The sequence below is a fragment of the Plenodomus lingam genome (assembly GCF_022343315.1).
Source record: "Plenodomus lingam strain CAN1 chromosome Unknown contig_1, whole genome shotgun sequence".
In the NCBI taxonomy this organism is placed as follows: Eukaryota; Fungi; Ascomycota; class Dothideomycetes; order Pleosporales; family Leptosphaeriaceae; genus Plenodomus; species Plenodomus lingam.
Genome location: NW_027093927.1, coordinates 1,005,993 through 1,027,401, shown reverse-complemented (window position 1 = coordinate 1,027,401; position 21,409 = coordinate 1,005,993). Strand labels below are relative to the sequence as shown.

The 21,409-nt window shown below is 54.7% G+C and overlaps 8 protein-coding genes across 8 annotated transcripts; 2 read left to right on the top strand and 6 right to left on the bottom strand.

Annotated features, from left to right (window-relative positions):
• Nucleotides 1-332: 332 nt before the first annotated feature.
• Nucleotides 333-3,018, bottom strand: IAQ61_000340 (uncharacterized protein; the record flags this gene model as incomplete). Its single annotated transcript, XM_003835475.2, has 4 exons — nucleotides 333-1,860; nucleotides 1,910-1,986; nucleotides 2,042-2,827; nucleotides 2,974-3,018. The coding sequence occupies 4 exons, from the start codon at nucleotides 3,016-3,018 to the stop codon at nucleotides 333-335; spliced, it is 2,436 nt and encodes an 811-aa protein (XP_003835523.2).
• Nucleotides 3,019-3,614: 596 nt separating this feature from the next.
• IAQ61_000339 (uncharacterized protein) lies at nucleotides 3,615-6,917 on the bottom strand (the record flags this gene model as incomplete). The annotated part of the gene is made up of 5 exons (XM_066094634.1): nucleotides 3,615-5,829; nucleotides 5,885-6,203; nucleotides 6,273-6,297; nucleotides 6,354-6,415; nucleotides 6,584-6,917. 5 exons carry the CDS (start codon nucleotides 6,915-6,917, stop codon nucleotides 3,615-3,617), a joined length of 2,955 nt encoding a protein of 984 aa, XP_065955487.1.
• Nucleotides 6,918-7,067: 150 nt separating this feature from the next.
• IAQ61_000338 (uncharacterized protein) lies at nucleotides 7,068-7,250 on the bottom strand (the record flags this gene model as incomplete). The annotated part of the gene is made up of 1 exon (XM_066094633.1): nucleotides 7,068-7,250. The coding sequence occupies one exon, from the start codon at nucleotides 7,248-7,250 to the stop codon at nucleotides 7,068-7,070; it is 183 nt and encodes a 60-aa protein (XP_065955486.1).
• Nucleotides 7,251-9,986: 2,736 nt separating this feature from the next.
• IAQ61_000337 (uncharacterized protein) lies at nucleotides 9,987-11,452 on the bottom strand. Its single transcript, XM_003835472.2, has 2 exons — nucleotides 10,467-11,452; nucleotides 9,987-10,409 (listed from the first exon to the last, which is right to left on the bottom strand). Exons 1-2 carry the CDS (start codon nucleotides 11,344-11,346, stop codon nucleotides 10,303-10,305), a joined length of 987 nt encoding a protein of 328 aa, XP_003835520.1. The 5' UTR covers nucleotides 11,347-11,452; the 3' UTR covers nucleotides 9,987-10,302.
• A 254-nt stretch (nucleotides 11,453-11,706) lies between these two features.
• Nucleotides 11,707-13,864, top strand: IAQ61_000336 (uncharacterized protein; the record flags this gene model as incomplete). Its single annotated transcript, XM_066094632.1, has 8 exons — nucleotides 11,707-11,997; nucleotides 12,131-12,292; nucleotides 12,503-12,524; nucleotides 12,582-12,634; nucleotides 12,687-12,854; nucleotides 12,906-13,114; nucleotides 13,162-13,771; nucleotides 13,841-13,864. The coding sequence occupies 8 exons, from the start codon at nucleotides 11,707-11,709 to the stop codon at nucleotides 13,862-13,864; spliced, it is 1,539 nt and encodes a 512-aa protein (XP_065955485.1).
• A 534-nt stretch (nucleotides 13,865-14,398) lies between these two features.
• IAQ61_000335 (uncharacterized protein) lies at nucleotides 14,399-18,996 on the bottom strand. The gene is given in 4 exon segments (XM_066094631.1): nucleotides 14,399-16,149; nucleotides 16,225-18,123; nucleotides 18,218-18,425; nucleotides 18,445-18,996. 4 exon segments carry the CDS (start codon nucleotides 18,663-18,665, stop codon nucleotides 15,634-15,636), a joined length of 2,844 nt encoding a protein of 947 aa, XP_065955484.1. The 5' UTR covers nucleotides 18,666-18,996; the 3' UTR covers nucleotides 14,399-15,633.
• Nucleotides 18,997-19,166: 170 nt separating this feature from the next.
• IAQ61_000334 (uncharacterized protein) lies at nucleotides 19,167-19,703 on the bottom strand (the record flags this gene model as incomplete). Its single annotated transcript, XM_066094630.1, has 2 exons — nucleotides 19,167-19,243; nucleotides 19,550-19,703. The coding sequence occupies 2 exons, from the start codon at nucleotides 19,701-19,703 to the stop codon at nucleotides 19,167-19,169; spliced, it is 231 nt and encodes a 76-aa protein (XP_065955483.1).
• Nucleotides 19,704-19,807: 104 nt separating this feature from the next.
• On the top strand, nucleotides 19,808-20,908 carry IAQ61_000333 (uncharacterized protein; the record flags this gene model as incomplete). Its single annotated transcript, XM_003835469.2, has 1 exon — nucleotides 19,808-20,908. The coding sequence occupies one exon, from the start codon at nucleotides 19,808-19,810 to the stop codon at nucleotides 20,906-20,908; it is 1,101 nt and encodes a 366-aa protein (XP_003835517.2).
• Between the last annotated feature and the right edge of the window lie 501 nt (nucleotides 20,909-21,409).

The following is a 21,409-nucleotide window of genomic DNA, read 5'->3' as shown; positions in this document are numbered from 1 at the left end:
CCTCGAGTAGCGTCTTGATTGGAATCAAAAGATCCAAGGTGCTGGTTTATTTCACGGTATGATATACGAGCGGATATGCAATACACAGTTAGTCTCCTGCAGTACAGCATAGCACCACCCCAAATCCAGCCAATATCGTGAAAGTAAATACATCCATCACATCCATCATCCCATCTCACCAAGCCACAGACACCACCGCCAAACGCCTGTGAATGAGCAAAAAAAAAAAAGACCCCCTCCGACCTCGATCCTACACTTTTCATCCTCCTCTTGTGATTCACACCACCCGCCGTCCTAGGGGCATAAACATTCGAATCCAGATCCAAATCCAATCAAGCCTCCCTCCCCTTTGCAGCCAAAAGATTCAACGCCGAGCCAGCGAGAATAAAACCCGTCTGATCCCTTGACAGCGTATGTCTCGTCTTGACCACCCTGAGCGCACCATCGCGTTTCCTAACCAGCAGCTCGACCTCGCCCTGACCGCCATTGCGCAGAACATCCAAGAGGCCGCGGGTAGCAACCTCGTCACAAGCAGCGAGGGCGTCGTAGTCGGACTCGTCTGCAAACGTGAGCGGCACGATGCCCTGTTTCTTGAGATTAGTCTCGTGGATGCGAGCAAAAGATTTGGCGAGGATGATGCGGGCGCCGAGGTAGCGAGGTTGGAGGGCGGCGTGTTCGCGGGCCGAGCCCTCGCCGTAGTTGTGTTCGGCGACGACGAGCCATTCGATGCCGCGGTCGCGCCAGCGCTTTGCGAGGGCGGGAATGGTTGACGGGCTGCCGTCGAGATCGTAGGCGGTGTTCACTTCGAGGGTTTCGGCGTTGACGGCGCCGATGAGTGTGTTCTCGCTGATGTTGGGCAGGTGGCCTTTGTATTTGAGCCAGGGGCCGGCGGCGGAGATGGTGTCGGTTGTGCATTGGCCTTTTACTTTGTAGAGGACGCGGAGGTTGGAGAGCTCGGTTGGGGGGAAGGCGGGGAAGGGGTCGAGGAGGGCGAGGCGGGTGGAGGTAGGGGAGACGAGGACGGAGACGCTGGGATCGGGGACGCCGGGGGTGGGCAGGAAGGCTGGGTTGCCCTCTGCGAAGCCGGCGGAGGGGAGGTCGGAGCCTTTGGGTGGGGAGAACTTGAAGGCTTCGCCGGAGGGGGTGGGTATGCTGTCGGTCATGGGGTTGAAGGTTGTGGAGCCAGAGTAGGTCATGGCGGTGATGAGTTCGGGGGAGGCGAGGAAGTTCATCGTCGCGCGATTGCCATCGTTGCGGCCGGGAAAGTTGCGATTGTAGGAGGTGAGAATGGCGTTGGCTTCGCCCTTCTTCACGCCGTCGGTACGGGTCCACTGGCCAATGCAAGGACCGCATGCGTTGGCTAGAACTGTACCCCCAGCAGATGTAAATGTTGAAAGAGTGTCATCACGCTCCAAGGTCGCCCGAATCTGCTCGCTTCCAGGAGTGATGAAGAAGTCTGCCTTTGGCTTGAGACCAGCTGCTGAAGCCTGCTTGACAAGTTCCTCGGATCTGGTCATGTCCTGGTATGAGCTGTTTGTGCAGCTACCGATAAGACCTGCGCCAAACGTCTTGGGCCAATTCTTCTCTTCAACGACAGACTTGAATTTGGATAGAGGGGTGGAGAGATCAGGAGTGAAAGGCCCGTTGATATGCGGCTCGAGAGTCGAAAGATTGATCTCAATAACCCTGTCATAGGCAGCTTCGGGGTCAGGACGGAGCAGGTTCTGTTGCATTGGGGAATCGGCAATCTTTTGGGCAGCCTCAGCGATTGGTCCTCGATGTGTGGCTTGAAGATATGGAACGTGAGCTGGGGAGAAAGGGAAGAGGGAGGTCGTTGCGCCGACTTCAGCGCCCATGTTACTGTGCAAGTTAGTCTCAAGCATGCTTGTGCCAACGTCGTGAAGCTTACCAGATGGTTGCCATGCCGGTACAGCTCAGCGTCTGCACACCAGGCCCAAAGTATTCGATAATAAAACCAGTGCCGCCCTATACATCATACATCAGCAAGAGGACCTTCTGGACGAGTAATTGCCAGACATACCCGAACAGTAAGCTGGCCAGCCAAATTCAAAATGACATCCTTGGGCGACGCCCACCCGCTGAGTTCGCCAGTGAGCTTCACACCCAGAATCTTAGGCGCCTTCAGCTCCCACGGCGCATCAACGAGTGCGTCCACCGCGTCCGCACCCCCAACACCAATGACAATCGCACCCAGTCCACCAGCATTCGGCGAATGACTGTCTGTGCCAAGCATCATCAAGCCAGGAGCACTGTAATTCTCCAAAACCGACTGATGAATAATGCCCGCACCTGGCGGCCAAAACTCGATACCATACTTCTTCGACGCCGACTCCAAGAAATCAAACACCTCTTTATTTTCGGCAATCGACTTTGGCAAATCCGCATCCGCACCCGTGTGGCCGACGACCATGTGATCGCAGTGTATACTTGCAGGCACAGCCGTCTTGCCCAGTCCACAGCTCATGAATTGCAGCAGTGCCATCTGTGCACTTGCATCCTGCATTGCCACACGATCAGGCTTGAGCTTCAGGTTTGCTTGGCCCCGAATGTCCTTGCCACCATTGGTGTTGCTCAGCAGCGACTCCTCTGGGTTGTCCAGATGTGCATATAGAATCTTCTCCGCAAGAGTCAGGTGTCGCGAGGACCCGAGCACGCGGCGTACTTCTGCGAGGCGCGAGAGGAGGAGAGGGTAGGGCGGGGTGCGGGAGGCGAGTTGGGTGGAGCGGGCAGAGGGTAGGTCGTGGGATGTTGCGAGGCATCTTCGTGATGTGAGGGTAGGTATGCGGAGCGAGGTAGAGAGATGTGGCTAATGAACGGATGTCAGTAAATTTGTCAGGTATGAATTGCCGTACTCCAGTGCATGGATAGAAGCAGCTCCCATCATAAGTCCCCGACTTCTTCCCCCCAACTCCAACCAAACTTCCCTCAAAAGCAGTAAAACACAACACTCACCCTACAATTAGCCATCTGGCCAACCCGTAGCATCTGCGACCGCATGGTGAAAAGACCGGTCCGTGGCGTGGAGAAAGAAAACACGACAACAGGGAGAAAGTTCAGCAACGGCGCATTTCACAAAATAAAATCGGAGGAAAGCGACTTCGGTCCGCGGCCAGTACGTACGCAGGTAAGCAAAGCACACGACCAGTATAGCCGAGAAACTGGAGAAGGCCGGCGACCGGGGCTGTGGGTTTGAGGGAATTGGCCAATGACAGGCCGCAAAGAAGTCAGCATGTCAAACCATCATGATAGCATCCGATGCCCTACTATAGTAAGCATGCATTCAAAAGTACGTCACACACACAAAAGTGCAACAAACAGCTTTGCACAACTTTGAAATGTTCCACTGTTTTTGTCCCATCTCAAACGACGACTTAAAGCAACAGCGGTGCGGCACCCGAGAAGCCAAACCCCAGACTCCACCGAACCGGGATCCATCACGCCATCGCTATCCCAAGAGTTGCGCAAAGAAATAAACAAAACAACCTAACCAGAGCAAATCGAGCCAAGTCAAATAAAAACATCCTTGGTCACCTTATACCCCAGCACTCCTCCTCGCCCTCCTCGCACCAAAAGAATACCCTGCTTTACCCCAATCAAACCCTCAACACCCACAACAGCAGAACCACATCCAACGCCACCACACCCGCCGCAATAAACAACACCACACCCTGATGCACCCACCCCAATCTCTCGCGCCGAGTCTTCATGCTCAAAACCCCAACCGCACACAAAATCAGCGTCACAATGGTGCCAAACAGCACCACCAAATCCACGACCCCACGCTCCTTCTTGCGGCTCGTACAAATCATGATTCCCAGAATGACGTCGATGATCATGGCAGTCGCCAGACTGGTAGAATAGAACCGCAACTTCGTCATCTCCGTCTTGTGTTGATGCGTTTCCAATTCGCTGAGTAGGGAGCGACGTTCCTGCAGAATGTTTGCATCATGGCGCGGGTCGCGCAGGGAGCGGAAGAGGCTGCTGAAGTAGCCGTCATTGGAGGATGAGCGGAGGTTGTGCGAAGAAATGGTGCCGTAATTTCTGGTTGTGACCATGGGAGACTCGTCGACCGTGTCGTCATCGTCGTCGTCTGAGGATGCGTCTTCGTCTCCGGAAAAGGAACCTCGTGCTGGTCTTTCGCGCATGCCGAACAATCTGCGCGTTTTCCGCAGGCATGCTTCCATGAGCTCCTGACCAGGGAATTTGACAGACGCGTTGGGGTCAACGTAGATGTAGTATCCCGTCTCTTCATCCTCAGGGTGGTCGTATTCATTCCAGTAGCGTTGGGGCTCTGGCTCTGGCTCTGTTCGAGAGATGGGTGGTGGGTAGTCTGCAAAAGGTTTCCGACTCTTCTTCCTGAACGCTTGCAGATTGGGTGGATCAACAAAGTCTTGCGCCGAGGTCGCAGACGATTCGCCATTGCGAGATGCAATGGGGCTAGACTGCCCATCATAAGAAGTGTTGGACGTCGAGGTTGCTTCGGGCGAGGCAGGGGGTTGGGAACCGCTGTTGCTGGTAGTCCGCGTCCTCCGGCTACGTCTTCTCACAGGCTCTGGTAATTTACGAATGTCCTTGTCGAGAAGAGGGATCCAAAGAGGGGGAGACATGGCGTCGGGTTTGCAGCATGCCCACACAGCGTGTGCTTCCAACGAGAACCCACGGACACGTTCGACAAGATGGCTGCGGTCGAGCGTCTGGATAAGACTCGACGCCTGCCGACCTTCTTTCCGGACTTCCAAAATGGCATGCGGAAATTTGGTCGCTTGAGATCGAGCTTGGGAAACCCAGTCCTCTTGTTCTAGGTCCTTGTGCAGCGACTCTCTGAGGTAGACATCCCGATCCAAGGCTGCCCAGGTGCCGCCAGCAGCATTGTTGTGTAGGCCAACAAATCGCGTCCGCTTCGAGATGGCACCCGCAATGGGCTTGGTGGATTGGTGGTCCTTCAACCACTGCTGGATCTCGGCATAGTCGTTTTTCGAGAACCTGTTCGCCTGCTCCTTGTGATCATTAAACCTTTCAGGAGCGCTTGCTGCTGCTGGTGTGTCCAGTAGTGTCTGTAATGCCTTTCGTTCCATCTTCGCTGTCTTAAGCCCCGTCGACACTTGTCCCTGCCCATTAGACTCAGTGCTCAACACAACCGCTGCCTTACCAGATGCAACATATCGTATGTGGCCGGCTGCTTTGACGCCAATTATGCCTTCTGCTTCCTCGCTCGACCCTATCGTGCTCGTGTTCTGCTTGAAAGCAAAAGCTTCAGCATGGTCCAAGACCACGAGACCAACATCGTCTTCAATACCGAGGTTCATGAAAGACTGGCGTCGACTGGGTGGCCCTCGGGATGACCCGACCCGTGATGCTACTTTCGAGCTGCCAGTGTAGAGGCGCATTTGTTGGAGCAACAGGACCTGCACTTCAACTATATGATCAGGGTGTATCCAATACACTGCCTTCTCCCCCTTTGCACCCAGCGGTACTGTTGTCAGGGCCACGTCGAAGTCAATCTCTTCTCCCTTTTCAAGAGTCTTGAAGAGACGTGCTGCAGAGCCATTAGCCCCGTCCGAAGACGCCGCGGGAGTGCCATCAGTGTCGAACACGGAGCGCAGGGCGTCTAGAACGTCAATGTATTGGTCGAGCAAGTAGCTCAGGTCCAGCTGGAATAGACTATCCGGCTGACTACTAATCTCCTTCTTAAACACATGGCTCAGCTCGCGATCCTTTGTCCAGCGCTTATACTTTTTGAGAATTTTGGTGAACCCGGTCCGCTGCACTACTTGGAATCGAGACAGAGAGCGGATCTCTTCGCCGGTCCTGTGTTCTGTTAGCACATAGTCTGCGTGGTAACACTACGACGCGTGGGCCCTACTTGGTCACGTCTGCATCAATCTTTGCATATCTCTCGACCAGCCGTGCAGGCAACTGGGCGCCGGGCGTGTAGTTGACCCTTTTGTGTTGTAGATCCTCCAGGCACTTGTTTATATGTTGTATCCGTCTTTCAATCTCCCCGCTCTTACTCCGCACGAATAGATTGATGCGATCATGTTGCGCCTGCAAGACCCTCAAGAAATGATTCCCGAACGCCTCCTCCGAACTGCCGCCCTGTCCGGGTATGGATACGGCTTTGTTGGTGCCTGGCGTGGTCTGGTGTTTAATAAGGTCTTTGAGATAGTCATAGTCGATATTATCTGTAGCCCGTTGGGTCAGTCGCCAACCTTTGCCGCTGATTCTGAAGCCTGGGTGGGTGCGGTACTCACAGTGGCCCCATTCTGGTATGGACCTCTGGCGTAGAGTGTCTCCGTATTTCATGCCAGCGATTGGGGGCTAGATTGCAGGACAAGACTCGCAGTCGAGGGAGGTGCGATGTCCTGGGTGCTATGTATGCGGAGCGTCGAGCGACCTGCGGGTTGTTAGATGAGAAATGCGTGGAGCCGGTTGCGGATGCGGTGGTTGCAGAGAGCGTCGCAGGCAAAAAGCCAATTGATTGCGATTGACGGGAGAGTGTGCAGGAACCCCTGTCGAGAGCACATGTCCATCGGTAATCAGCAAGGGAGATGGTAGATCTTACCGTGGGTCTGCAAATGGCGATGCGATAACAATAAATGCCGTGTGGTGAGTGTCGAGTGCGAAAAGTCAATGTTCAGCAGCCGAGCAGCGTAGGGGGAAGTGACGCAATCTGGTGCGGGCCAATGGAGAGGTAGGGTAGGTGGCGCTGACGATTGAATGCACAACAGGTACCGGTAGGCCCCAACTCTCTCCATGAATGAACTGCGTGCAGGAAGCAGCGGAACAGCGACGCGGCGACTCGTTTGTATAGGGCCGTTGCCGTGCGTGATGGCGACGCAACACCACAGAGGGAAATGACATCGGAGCGGGTCCTCGTGTCCTCGCAATCGGCCCATGGAGTGGTCTATGCCATGGGGTATTCGTTTGGTTCGTTCCCACACAAGTGCTGAAGCGACATGGGGCCGAGTCGGGTGCACGCTACACGGGATGGATGCAATGCTAGTATGGTGCAGCAATCCCAATTAGCGCCGCGCGCGAGCTTTAGGTCAGGCTTCAGCTGCTTCACGACCCTTTGGCGACCCTTGGGCGTGCTCGTGCCTACACTGTACAAGGGGGTTGAAGTTCCCGTTGTGGTACAAGATAGCCGGTGGCCGAGGACTGGGCGTGTGAAGCCGGTCGCCAATCGCCAATCGCCAATCATCCTCTGGCTCTCCACCATGGTAGAACATGCTGGTATCCTTCTTACTGACTCTACTCACTCCCAACTCCTCCTCTCCCAACATGCTGCATCGACAAGGACGAGGTTGCATGATCATGCAAGCTGCAGAGGGGTGCAAAGCTGCAAGATTCAAATGCTCCGCTCTGCAAGAGCCGAATGCTCGGCTGCGGGCCATTCGAGCAAGCATCATGGGCCCACATGATCACCGTATTGTATGGTACCGGTCTTGTGCGCAAGACCAAGGCCTTCATTGCTCCAAGTACCACTGATCTTCTCTCACCCAAACCCCCCTTCCCCTGCTACAAGTACATACATGCCTATGATATGTACAGCGACAGGCATATACGGAAGTGAACACCCAGGAATCAGTCTACTACATTGTACCCCATCTCTCAATCTGAGACATCTTCACCGCATCCTCAACAGCGAAAATTCCCTCGCTTCCTTCGATGCGCCTTGTATCTTCCATCTCCATCTCCGAAAGTACGCACAGAAGACATGCCGAGGTGCTACCCTTGTTTCCCATTTTCTTTGTTCTAGATCTTCCTCGTATATCAACACCCTACCGTTCACGCCCAAGACCTATCCACACACCCACTTGGATAGGCGAGCCACTACAACCGAGTCTTCAGCCCACAGTGGGTAAATCTCATCAGGTCCGCCTGCAACACAGTATAGCCGTCTGGTAGAAGGGGTCCAGAAAAAAAGGCTTCATGTCCAGGGCCATCCATGGCGCCATGGTGAAAGAACGCCAATCTGATGATGGCACTTCTGGCGCAACGGTGCGCAAATACGGTTACTTGCCTGGCTCAACGTCTCCTAGTCGTCTCTTAGTACACCCGTAAACACAGCCACGCTTAGGAGTATCCTCCAACCAAGCTTGCATGTCGTATCATAGATAGGCTCAGAGTAATGCCCACCTGTCAGAACGTCCAAAACAAAACAAGTGGTACTCATGCGCTCGGGTAGTCCAGAAGTCACGTGGTTTGCCACTGCGTGCCAGGGTGGTATTGAGCGTGGCGATACTGTGTGGGCTATACCAGCTTGATTGAAGAGTCTCTTCATAAACATATGCGCCCCCGTAGGCGAGACAGGCAGCTGTTTTAATATTGCAGTCCACCTAATACCTTAACAACGAAGGGTTATAATAGCAGAGCGCGTCTCGCGCGAATACTCAACACTGCGAGGCATCTTGAGCTCGAATACCGCGGCCAAAATTGATAGATTGTGTGGTTGAGGATGCTTCGTTTCGCCACAGTGGGTCCAATCACATGACTTCTGGACTAGGCGGGATGATGAGTACCTGACACGGCCTTGGCAGACTTGTGGAATGTGACAAGGACGTTACACGTTGGCTTGTACCTACAGTACCCACCTATCTCATATCCTACAGTACCTACCTATATCACATCTCACATGCACGAAAACGTCATCCTCCAGTCATCTGCCATGTGCAAGCCTCCCGCCCCGCGAATCTCTCTCGAAAAAAAGAAGCTTCAGGCGGGCCACATGCCACATGCCACCCGTCGCAGGGACTTTTTGAAAATGGATCCTGGCTTCTTTTGATGGCCCATGTGGGCCAATACCACCCACACTTTTTTGTGTGGAGCGGAACGCGGCTGAAGTGCCGTTGTCTCCGCCTAATACTCCAGAAGAGGGGGCGTTGCATTGATCCATTTTGCTCTGTCTCGCTTTGCTTTGCCTGGGGTGGAGTTGTTGTTGCTGTTCTTCTTCTTCTCTTCTCTTGTGTTTCATGCAGCGTGCAAGGGGACCATGGCTCAACAAGCATGCGGAAGGATCAACAAAAGAGAGTGCAGATACAATGCCTGCATTGTGCCGAGGCTGCAACTGGCTTTACAGGCCGGGGAACGCATGAAAAGATACGAGCAAGGAGTACGAGTCGTTCGGTTAAGGCCGTGTTGGATGGCTTTGCAACATCTGCTAGACAGAAACGTTGCTGCTTGTATAATAGTACATGTAGGTACTTGGACCACACACTAGTTTTCAAATGGCCTAGTGTTTAGCCTGCATCAATAAGCCTTTCGACACTGTAGTACTCTCGTTCTCGTCACCTATCCTATCATGACGACATGACACATTCCCATCCATCCAAGTCCCCAACTAAACTATCCATCTACAGTACAGTCCAGTACAAACAATACCCCCTCAAACCCCTCTCCCCCCCCCGCACAACCCCACCCACCACCACCATTCCAAACACCCCCTCCCCTGCCCGCCCCCCCAAAGCACCTCCGCGCACCCTCTCCCGCGGAAGGATCGCCATGCCTGCCACACCCAGCCCATGACGAAAAACAAATAAAAGTGGATGCGACGTCTCGCCCCGACACGACCTCTGGCCACCCTGACTGATTGGCCGCGATGCCAAGCAACCCCACCGCTTCGCCTTGAGGAGAAAGAGATCGCGTGCGCAGTTGCTGCATTGGCGGGCGGGTTTGGGGTTGGAGGTGGGCGCGTATGGGATGGGTGTTGCGTGATGGGTGAGGAGGAGGGGGGGGGGGGTTGTGAGGGGAAGAGGGGAGAGAGAAGTGAGCATGTGCGGGGAGGTGTTGTCCAGTTTCTCTGGGAGAATGGGGTAATTTGCAGGATGATTGTGTTGGCTGGCTTTGGGGTCCCGCGGGAACAGCTGGCTGATTGATGCTTTGATGCTTTGATGCTTTCTTTTTGGCTGGGTATGGGCACTGACCGTAGTGGTTTTGGAGTGACATGTGCGAATTCACAGTGTGCACATACATACCCCCCTCCCTCCCTGGTTTCGGCACGGCACGGCACGTAGCAAGATAGATTAAAAGGTGCAGTTTATCTGACTAGAGGAGTAGCCCAGGACCGTATAGTGGAGCACACAACCATCTGATAATGTACTATAGTGTCCGTGTCGTCCGTGGTAACAACGCCAGTACACTTTGATGCACTCACTCACACACACAGACACACACACATGCAAAAGACCCGGACGTTTGCCGTCCGCAGTCGCCATAGATCACGAGGCATTGCACAATTCTCTTTCCATCATTCTAGTCTTCCTTGTTCCATTGCAAGGACGTCTAACCGGGGGGGAGCATGCTGTTGTCGACAATATCTTGTGCATCCATTTCCATCTCCTCTGTCTCAACACCGCCGTGAAGCGGCGAGCGGGGTAGGGCCATGAGACCTGGTGGGCAGTTAGTAGTCACACTTGACATGCGGGACTCGAAGTAGGTGTACTGACCAGTTCGTGCAGATTCTAGGATGCCGAATGGGGCGATGAGCTTCATAAAAGAGTCGATTCTGCTCGGCTTTGCGGAGACCTCGACAATGCAGTTGTTGGTGCTGATATCCAGGACCTTTCCACCAAACTGGTGGGTCATAAATGTAATCGCTCGCAGATGCTCGTGCTTGTGGCGGAGAGCTTGACTGATGGGTAGGTTGGTAGGGTGATAGTCTTTTCGCAGAGCCTCGCGAGCGGCCTCGTGTGCCGCCGCATTCTGTTCTTCTTCTGTCATGTCCGTCTGCTCATACGACTCGTCTAGCTCCGGTGTCTGGGCCATCTCGCGGTGATGGGCCAGCAGTTCCTCAAAGTACTCGGGACCCAGCGTAGAAATCTTGGCCAGAAGCAGTTCACGTTGCACAAGCGGAGACTGCGTGTAGTCGAGCACAGCCCACACAGGGACCAAGTCCTCCAGCTGACGACGGGCCTGCTCAATGACTCCGTCTTGCCCTTGCAACACGATGGTCATGCGAGAAAGGTCATCCACCTCGGTGTTGCACACCACCAGACTGTCGATATTGAAGCCGCGAGCAGCCAGGATTCCAGAGACACGCGAGAGTACACCAGGCTCGTTTTGGACCAAGCAGTTGAGAATGTGGCTCTTCTGCGGTGCTTGCGACGGGAGGGGTGTTTCGTAGAGGATGTTGCTGACAGCGGCTGGCGCAGACCATGCAGGAGGGCGGTCCTCGGTGGGGAGAGGCGCAATGCGGCGGTGAATGGCCTTGTATGCCAATGCCTGTGTCGAGGATGAGCTCGAAGCTCTTTGCTGCACACGCACAGCGCTGGCGCATTTGCTGGTGAGCAGACTGCGCAGCGGCATGGCAGCCCGTACGCTTGCCATTGTGAGTGTGGGTGTAAATGGCGACCTGTTGGGGGATATAACAGCGGCCGATGGGGGGAGGGACAGGGCGGAGAAGAGGAGTAAGCAAGGCAAAGGCTGTTCCCCAAGATGTTGTTATTCGAGATGCGAAATACCAATCCGGAGTCACTGCTAGACTCCCCGAAGTCGGCTGGCCCAGAACGGGCAAGGCCATGTCAGGACGCCGGCAGGTGGGGCTTGGCGAACTGCGCGCAAGCCCAAGACAGTTTTCCTCGCCTAATTCTGCCACCTTCCAGCACCTCCAACCTGCCAGTGCAAGCCAACCACTGAGAAAGCTGCACGCCATACAAACTCATAAGAAACTGCTAACACCACAACGCCATGTCTGACGAACGTCGCCCGCGCTCGCGCTTCGATAGCGATGAGCCTGAGCCTCCCCTGCGCTCGCGCTTTGACACGGACCGTCGGTCGCGCTCGCCGTCGCGCCGTGAGTCCGAGTCGCATCGTGAGCGTAGCCCCATAACGCGCGAAGGCTCTACAGGTTCAAAGAGCCCCGCGGCGGCGGCAGTCAAGGCCAAGGCAGCGGCGGCGGCGGCGGCGGCTGCGAGGATCAACGCGCAGATAGCCGCGAAGAAGGGCATTCAGCATGTCGACGTGCCCCCGATTCGCGCTGTGAGTACAGCCTCGCGCAAGAACCCAATGCCCCACTGCCCCAGACCCAGAAATACTGCAGCTCCAGGCCTGGGGGATTGCGAGGAGAAGAAGAAATGACGGTCAAGAACTCACAGCTAACTCCAAATACCAGGTGCCCACTCCTCCAGCAGTCGCCAAGTCGCCCGCGCCCAACTCGGCTGGCCAGTTCAACGGCGGCGACGTATACCAGCAGGATGGTGACTACATCAAGGACATTGAAATCAACGATCTGCGTAATCGCTACACACTGACCAAAGGAGCTACACAGAAGAGGGTAAATAATCACTTTTGCTGTCCACTGATTGTCTAGGATCATGCCTTCTCTCTGTGGCCCAGCGCTCTGCTCACCAGGCAGCGTTGCAAGCCTTGAGTCGCGCCGCTGTTCGCTGCGTACCATCTTCATTATTGAGAGTTGGAGCTCACTTGATCTTCTAGTTGCCATGCCACCCATTTATCAGAAGCTAACCTCACATGTGCCATCTAGATCAAAGACGAGACTGGCGCCGGTACGCACCCTCCATATACACTGTTAACCATTTAGAATACCTGCTTATACATGCAAGATGTCACTACTCGAGGCAATTACTACCCTGACAAGAAGATGGCCACCCCTGCTGTAAGTCTTTACAACCGATCTAGCATGTGTTCATTTCTGACGATGGATACAGAGCCCGCCCTTATATCTACGCATTACCAGCACCTCAAAAGAAGGTCTTGACAAGGCTATTGCTATGATTGAAGAGATGATGAAGGAAGACCTCCCTAACCTGGTAGATGAACGCCGCTTCCGTCGCCGGGAGCCCGAACAGCAGTTTGAGCGCGATGAGTTTGGCCGAGTACGTTGTCTTGTGGAGGAGGAAGATTGTAGTGAAGCTAACACTTGACAGCGCAAATGGCCTGAGGAGAAGATCCCTGTAGGTCTTGAGCCGATAAGTAATTTCAATCTGCGAGCCCAAGTCGTTGGTCGTGGAGGAGATAATGTCAAGTACATTCAACAGGAGACGGGCTGTAAGGTTCAAATCAAAGGTCGAGGTTCTGGCTTCATGGAACCTCAGAATGGTCAGGAGAGCGAAGAACCCATGTATCTCCACATTGCGTACGTATAGATTGTGAGACTGGTGAGCTTTGCTGACAACCTGAAAGCGGACCTCGTCCCGAAGGGCTTGCTCACGCCAAACAGCTCTGCGAGGAACTGCTCGAGAAGATCAAGGCGGACTATCAGGCATTTAAGGATCGCCCACCGCCATCATCTCGCTATGGCGACCGCGAGGGAGGTTACGGCGGCGGACGACCAGGCTACGGCGACCGAGGCGACCGCGGTGACCGTGGCGACCGTGACCGCAACTACAGCTATGGCTACGGAGCCAACGGCGGTGGTGCAGGAGGTTACGCAGGCTACGGCCAAGCCGTTGCCCCAGCTGCAGACGCAACTATGTCTCCCGCCGCCGCCGCCGCGCCAGCCGACGCAAATGCCCAGGGGTTTGACTACAACGCCATGCAAGCTTGGATCGCCTACTACCAGCAGTATCCAGACCAAGATCCTTATCGCGCTCAGGGAGGCTACGCCGCGTGGGTCTCTCAAATGTACTATCCTGGCTATGCTGCTGGCTCCACACAGTCTCCTGCCCCTGCCCCTGGTGCTGCTGCTTCCGTTCCCCCGCCTCCACCTCCGCCATCTGACCCGTATGGTTCTTCTATTCCTCCGCCCCCACCACCTCCAGCTCCAGCTGGCACTCCTGGTGGGTACAATGCGGTATGTTGAACCTTTTATTCTGTACGAGAAATCGAATGAACACGCCCGCTAACCACGAGAGATTTGTAGGTCCCGCCCCCTCCTGGCTTGTAAGTGTGCGGAAGAAAAGAAGGAAGGGAAATAATCAATTTAGCGACTTGTGTCTTTCTCCCCAACTCCCTTTTTTTCTCTTATGACACGCTCACACTCTCACCTTATCGGACATCTGCTCCCTTGCCACACTGATCGCACCCGGATAGAATTCACTCGGCATCGTTTCAGCGCTGTAAGCTGTGCTGTAGGGGTAGTACCGCTGCCTCACTTAGCCCGCCTGCTCTTTCTACCTCGTCATTGCCCTTTTTCTCCTCGACTTACTCGCCCTTGTCCTCTTCCGCAAGCAGGATTTCATCTCATCTCAGCTCAGCTCAGCTTGACACGTAAGGCACGGCACGGCATTCTTGTCGTTTACGCTCGTGTATTGGGTCTTTGAGCATGCTTGCAATTTTTTTTGGCGCTTCGCTGTGTTTACTGCTTCTCTCTCTTTTCTTTGTTCTGGGGGTTTGTGTGTGTGTGGGGGTGAGGGGGTATGGGAGGATACGGGATGAGGGTAGGATGAAGCTAGATGAGGTCAAATGAATAGAAACAAATGTGAGAATTCCTTGCTCGCTGAAGTTTTATTCTGAATCTCAATCTCAATCTGAGTCTCCGTTTCCCTTGCCCGGCTCAGTCTTTGCTGCGTTTTGGCGTGGGATTGTGGGACATTGGGTTGATTGCGGGGGAAGGGGGGGGTTTTTTTACCCGTATGCTGGCGTGGCGGTGGTGGTGGTCACTGGTGGGTGTGGGGTGTTGTGGAGACTTGATGTGGAGACTTGATGTTGATGCTCGATTGTAAAATTATGGGCATGTTGATGCTTGTGCTCATGCGTGGGCGTGTATATATGCTGCTGATTTTCGGTCTTGTGTGTAATGTGTGGTCATGTGTAATGTGAATGTCAATGAATGGGAATGTGGAATAGGACGTATGTGCATTCTTTCGTTTGTTCAAAGGATACAGGGCAATGTATGGGTATAGGTTGGTTAGTCGTTTGTTAGTTTTGGTATGAACGAGGACAGACGGAGACACAGACACAAACATGCATGCACACAGCCATATAGACATGTAAACAGGCACAGACATGCATAAACATGCACAAACAAAACAAACCGACAAACAATCTCGTCCCGTTTAAGCGTACTCAAACATGACTATTTCATCTACACATCTCCCCATCCTTCCCTCCCTGCCCAACAACAACAATCTCCCCCATCAAACCCTACAATATACCACCCCCCCTTCCCATCCCAGCACGCCAAAACCCACATCATCCGCATTAAAAAAACCCCCTTCAAATCCCTCACAAAATCCATGATCCATGATCCATCCTCGTAATAGTAGTCAAATCGCACAAAAACTCCAAATGTCGCCTCTAAAAAAAAGGGGGCAAAAAAGAAAACGCCAAGCCCATGCTCCCGAGTCCAGAGGCCATGCACATTTTGTGTCCCACGTGTGTTCCCATCTTGGGTTGAGAAACCAAGAGGGAGAGCGGGGGGTGTTCGCTATGCAACGCAACGCAACGCACATCCTATTCCATGCCCATTCAAGCCATGTATGCAGACAACCTCGTGTATCTGGGTGATAAAAAAAAGAGTGAAGTCCGGACGAAACGCCGACGCTAAAACAGAGCAGATGCAAAATCCAAAGGGAAAAAAAGGTACAAGTCCCATATCCTGGCCATGACGGTAAAGAGAAAAGGGGGGAAGAGTGAGAGGTACATACCCAAGTGCCAGTCCTCGTCGACATTCCAAAACGTTGCCATTCGATCTCGGTCGTGGGCAGAGAAACGCTAGATACGGCGGCTGGTATTACTCAACAGCCGATCCGCCCTCTCAAACACATTCAGCGTATTCGAGCCTTGGCTCGGTAGCCGCGGTGTATTCGGCACCGTGGCCTGCGCCGCCGCACCGAGTGCCGCGCTGAGTGGTGTCGCGGGGACCGGTGATCCGTAGCCACCCGGCCCTTGACTCGCATGGCTTCCGAAAGAATTCGTCGAGTAGGAGGGTATCGATGTGTTGATTAGGCCAGGGAACCCGCCGCCGCCACTCGAGGACATGGTGCCGTTGATTCTGTTTGCATAAAGGCGCGGGTGCCCCGTGGTGCGCGAGGTGAACGAGGAGAGGGAGGGCGGACCCATGAGTCCCGGATTGTTGGAAGTGAGATGAGACCATGGACTATCGTTGATGGCCAGGCTAGCGTCTTTGACGTATCGATGGAGGAGCTTCATAATTTGCTTCACCTCGCTGCTGAGTAGCTTGTGGTCTTTGCCTTGTTGCAAGTAGGATTCTCCAAGCTCATGCCAGGCCTGAGACAGGATGTGTCAGTATGGCAAAGTGAAACATGTTTTAGTTCTGGAAACAGATGCAACAACTAGACGAACCTTGATGAAACTCATACATTGCTGCCAAAACTCGGGCTGGCTGCGGGTGAAGCTGTCTTTGAGTTGCATCTGCGAAAGATGCGTAGCCAGGGGAAGGGTCAGTTGGTAGACTTCGTTGCTCTTCTCGATAAGATCCACGAGAGCTTTGATGCGGGGATGTTCAGAGTCGAGTTCGCGGATAAGGTTATCATACTGTCCCCTCATTACCGCTGTAATCCTTGGGATCGACGTTCTGCAACTATCCGATGCGTTCCGGAGCTTGGAGTACACTCTGTCGAACTGGCTGTCCTCGTCGGCCTCGTCAAAACTGCTGGTCAGCGTATTGGACCGAGACATGGAGGTAGTCGCCGTTGAGAAGGACTCGCCAGATCGGGGGGTGGCAGCACTAAGGCTCGTGAGGGTATTCGATCGACTGGTGTCATTGCTGTGCAGCATGACCGTAGGAGGCATCTGATAAGGGTTCCGTTGTGGTGGCGAAGTCTGGAACCGGCGAACCCTCGACGGTCTAGCGCGTACGGTAGTCGTGGTGTCCGCAGCACTGGAGCTACGCAATGGCATCGAAGTGTCTTTGAATTGAGCGCCGAGTACGGAACAAGCATTCCTCATCTCGATCAAACTTGCTTGTTGCAAGAACAGAAATGTCCGCAGGATGTGCGCATTTGCGTTCTGAACAATCTCGGTGCGATTCTCCGCAATCGAGAGACTAATGGCCATGAACGAGTCGAGACATCTCAGTGCATACATGTATACGCTCTTAGAGAGCTTTTGCGCATCCTCTTCGTCTTCTTCGACGAGCTTGTCGAATTTGTGTAGTACTTCGTTTAGTGCTCGGATATTTAGATACGTAGACGAGTAGCGACGGTAGAAGTCTTCTTTCCGCCGAAGATTGTCTTTGGATGCAGCAGTCAACTTGATGGACCGAACCATGTGCAAGAGACAATCGTGAAGCTGTGAGATTGCATAGAGAAAGTTCTTGGCGGCCTCGACAACAATGTCAGGCGCCCGAGAGACACGTCTATGTTCGCGCACGTCAGAGAGAGGGCGATTGGCGAGCGATCTGACGGTGCCAGTATCTCCATAGCCAACAGCGGTAGCAGGCCCCGATAGACCGTTTGTAGGGCCAGCATTGTTTGGAACCACAATCCCCTGGCTGAAGCCACGGAAATGACTTGTTCGCCGCAGCTCATCCACTGACGTCAGGTCAGACGCCTTACTGGTGTAAATGCCCATACGCTTCTGGCGATGTGTTGAAGGACCCGCTCCCTCGCTCTGACTTCGATTCCGTTCATTACTTCCGGGTCCATTAGGGATGGCCAGAGGGGAGATGGGAGGCCTCTTGGGCCCACCGTTGCTCGTTGCAGACGGGATGCGAAAGTGGGAGCGCGTGGGAATGGGTGGTGGCGGTATGCCAGGTGAGTCGGCCTTGTTCTCGGGGAAGCCATCGATGGTGCTTAGGCTGGGCCTCACAGGGAAGCGTCCGCCATTGGGCCGCCGTGATGGGCGAGGCGTCTCGGGATTACTCTCCGTCCAGCTTTCGTCGCTAGAAGACTCGATGCGCAGACGCTCGAGTTCGGCGCGCTGGCGCTCCTTGGAGGCCTGTTGGCGCATGAAGCGCTTGACCTGCGTCGCAATGACAGCGTCCCGCTCATTCTCGTTTGCGGGCGAGGGCGTTTTGTCGTTGATTGTGCATACGTCTGGTGGAGGGAAAACGAGCGGGTTGCCGTCCAGCTTGAGCACCTGCAGACTGCCAATTTCTCCCAGGCACACAGGCAAGGCTTCGATTTTATTCTTCGCAATGGCCAGCACCTTGAGCGACGTCAGGTTGGCAATCTTGGGCGGGATGTATTTGATCATGTTTCGGCTCACGTCCAGGATCTCGAGCGACGTCATTTCCAGAATCTGGCGGAGAAGAAGGGGTTAGTCATTATTAGAGACTGGCAGGTGTAGTCAAGTCTGTGTCAGCAGGCTGTGAGGGAGAGGGTGGGAAACCAACAGCGGCGGGGATCTCGCGCATGGCATTGTAGCGCACATTGAGGTAACGCAGGCGCTTACACTCGATCAGGCGCAGGGGCAGGGTGGAGAGGAGGTTATGGGAGAGGGCGAGTCTGGGGGAGATGTCAGTAGGGAAGCGGACAATGGCTCGCAGCATGCCCGCCCGCCCCGCCTGTCCGTCAAGGCCAGTACGTGGGGCGGGGCAGCATCTGTGTCTGCGTGGCACACCTCTCGATCTCGGTCCGGATTACGTCAATGACCTCTTCCGGCAGGCGGGCAATGTTCTTGTGGCCCAAGTCGATGGTGATGCCGGGCTGCTGTTGCAGTTCACGCGGGGTGCCATCGGCGGCTGCACGGTGGCCGATGTCCTGGCGCGAGTGCTCAAAGGCGGCCTTTGTGAGGGCAACGACGTCTTCGTCCGAGATGGGCGTACCCGACTCGTTGCTCATGATGCGCGCAGAGGGGGGAGGGCGAGGGTGGTGAGGGAGGAGGGATTGGCGGAGATCAGCCTGGCGGAGTGGCGGCACCGGGGGCTGCGGGCATGCTGTTGGCAGCGACGGGCGTGATGGTGATGGTGGTGGTGGTGGTGGTGGTGGTAGTGATGAGAGAGAGCGGGTAGGCACTGTGCGGTTAGATGTTTGGCGGCTGTCTGTTGTGCTGTTGGGTGGGCGGCCTTGGGGAGAGGGGTGGAGAAGGGAAACGGTTGACAAGGGCCCCGGTGACTAACTGCTCTAAAGTGTTCACAAGTATAAGGAAGCGGGAAGAGCGGGCAGAGTGTGCAGGCAGGGCAGTCTACTCCTAGACGTTCTGCTGGCCGATTTCTCCACCGGTGACCCTCGCTCGCCCTAATTCGCTTTGAGCGGCAGCGGCAGCCTGTCGACAAACCAGCTCAGGGTGTGCGGCTTCTGCTACACACATCGGCCCCAGCCGAAACAGCCTCACCACCCTCTTCAATCATCATCATCATCATCATCATCATCATCCTCCTCCTCCTCCTCCTCCTCCTCACCAAGCGATGGGTCAAAGTCTGGTCGCCTTGCACATGATGTTGTGCAAAAGCCTTCGACGCCTTCCCACGCCTCAACTCGCAACAAGCCACCTGCTTCCCCCCCCCCCCCCCTACCAACCTACCAATGTATAGCATGGACGTGCACTCTGCGAATGCGGGCCATGCCGAAGCACATGCGCAGGTCCTAGCCAGTTCATGATAGAAGGTGGCTGTCGCTAGACGAGACTACTTGTAGACTTTTCTCCCATCACTCCATGAATGGATAGAGAGAGTGGAGTATCCGTAAAGGCCAACTCCAATCACCCACCGTGATGCCTTTGCAACATCGACGGCCATGCCTGTCAGGCCAACCAGATCTGATCTCATCCTCACCGGGCATGGATTTTGGATGCAGGTACAATCTCTGAATCTCATCCACTAAGTTTGCGCTAGTGCTTAGCCAACGTCTTAACACCTGCCAGCCCGTGTCCTGCGTCATTGTCACCTCGTGTCAGGCTGCCCAAGGTTGAAATGCTGGCTGACCTAGTTCCAACGGTCCGCGCCTTTCATCCATCTGCTAGGGAATCGGTAAACCACACAAACATGGACGACCACATCATCCATCCGGTCTTTGCGCCCCCGAGTCCACGTTCTCCAAGAACTGCATGTGAGGCCCTGCAATCCCCAGTCCACCACGGTTTTCCGCGTTTAGACGTCGATGATTCCGATGATTCCGATGCACAGGGAACCGACGACGCCATCCCTCCGCGCAGAGCAGTAGCACATGGCCGTTCCCACTCGCTCAGCAGCCAGCAATCCACTCGTCCCAGCTCGTATGAGGAGCCAGCAGCCAGCAGCAGCCCAGCTGAACGGTGTCCAGTCGAGTCCCTTGACACAGTCACACCGAGTCATGGATTCTCCTTTCCCTTCAACACGTTGGCACCTTCATCTGAGCCAGCACCTCCCAATCATGAACGGCGACGGTCAAGAGGACTGAACTCTTATCGTATCAACAAGAAGACTCCTCTTCATCTACACCGACAACCTTCTCTTGATACCATCGCATCAGTCACCACAACTGCGAGCAGTCACTATCACGACCCCCCAGAAGCAGAAGCACCGTGCCCAGACCTCTTTACTCTGCAACATGGTGATCAGCAAGAGATCCCAGCTACCACTCCTACACTTACAGACACTACTTTCAGAATTTCATCCACCAAGACCCCACCTTTGAACCCGCTTTCCCCCCAGTCTTCCAGTGCGAGCTCGAGACAATCGCCAGCTCCCGCAGGAACACCGCTCGAATCCACAAATCAATTTCACCAACCTCCTCAATCTCTCTTCCGAAAAATGCTGCCTCGTAGAAAAGAAGAATCCCCTCGATTGCCCGCTCGTCTAGTCATAGCACGAGAAGTCACCATCAATCACACCTCAGACCCTGCAGAACTGACCTTCCACCACGCTAACCCCACCACATCAACTCCCCAACATCCACCACCCGTCTCTGGCTCCATCAGCGTGGAGCGAAGCACTTCCCAATCAAGCTGGGAATGGAGTGCCAGCGCTTTCGATACCAGGACATTGACCGAAGCGGAACTCAGCAGGTGTAAAAAGAAGGGCATCAATCCAGCCTTGTACGCGGAAATGAGAGCAGCGAAAAGGGGCAAGTGGTCCAGCCCGATTGCTGGGAATTCCTTCTTCTAAACGAATCCCCTCGTTTTGCAAAGACGATTTCTTGGGGGCAACGAGGGGGCGTCTAGAGTGCCATGGCCATGGGGTTGTCATGTGCTCGACCAAGCTGAGACCTAGGGAACAAACAAGCCCACCCACCCCAATTCCTCATACCCAGAACTTCCGACCCACCACCACAATCCACACACACACCCTTCCTCCCAAAGAAACCCCATGCCCAGCAATCCTTCCCCCCTCCCAAGCCAAGCCAAGCCCAGCCCCATGAACCAACCTCACCCCCTCCCCCTTGTCCCCCGGCCTCTACTTCTACCCCCGACCATGCTGCCAAAATGCGCCCTACTTGTTCCTGTACCCCACCACGACTCTCTCGCGCGTAGAATCTTGCACAGGCTAAGATACTATGGGGTGGGCATGCATACATAGCATTGTAACCCATCGCACGTCCTCTTTTCTCTGTGCCCGGGTATCTTCCCGAGATTCTTGCCGTGGATGGGGAGGGTTTCTGCGCGTGGG

Bases quoted from the DNA above. Each gene is read 5' to 3' on its own strand.
- IAQ61_000337 (XM_003835472.2), bottom strand. From the start codon at position 11,346: ATGGCAAGCGTACGGGCTGCCATGCCGCTGCGCAGTCTGCTCACCAGC. The intron at 10,410-10,466 runs GTCAGTACACCT...ACTGCCCACCAG, and splicing joins CCTAGAATCTGCACGAACTG to GTCTCATGGCCCTACCCCGC.
- IAQ61_000335 (XM_066094631.1), bottom strand. From the start codon at position 18,665: ATGAGCAACGAGTCGGGTACGCCCATCTCGGACGAAGACGTCGTTGCC. The intron at 18,124-18,217 runs GTTGGTTTCCCA...CTTCTCCGCCAG, and splicing joins TGCGCGAGATCCCCGCCGCT to ATTCTGGAAATGACGTCGCT. The intron at 16,150-16,224 runs GTTCGTCTAGTT...ATCCTGTCTCAG, and splicing joins AATGTATGAGTTTCATCAAG to GCCTGGCATGAGCTTGGAGA.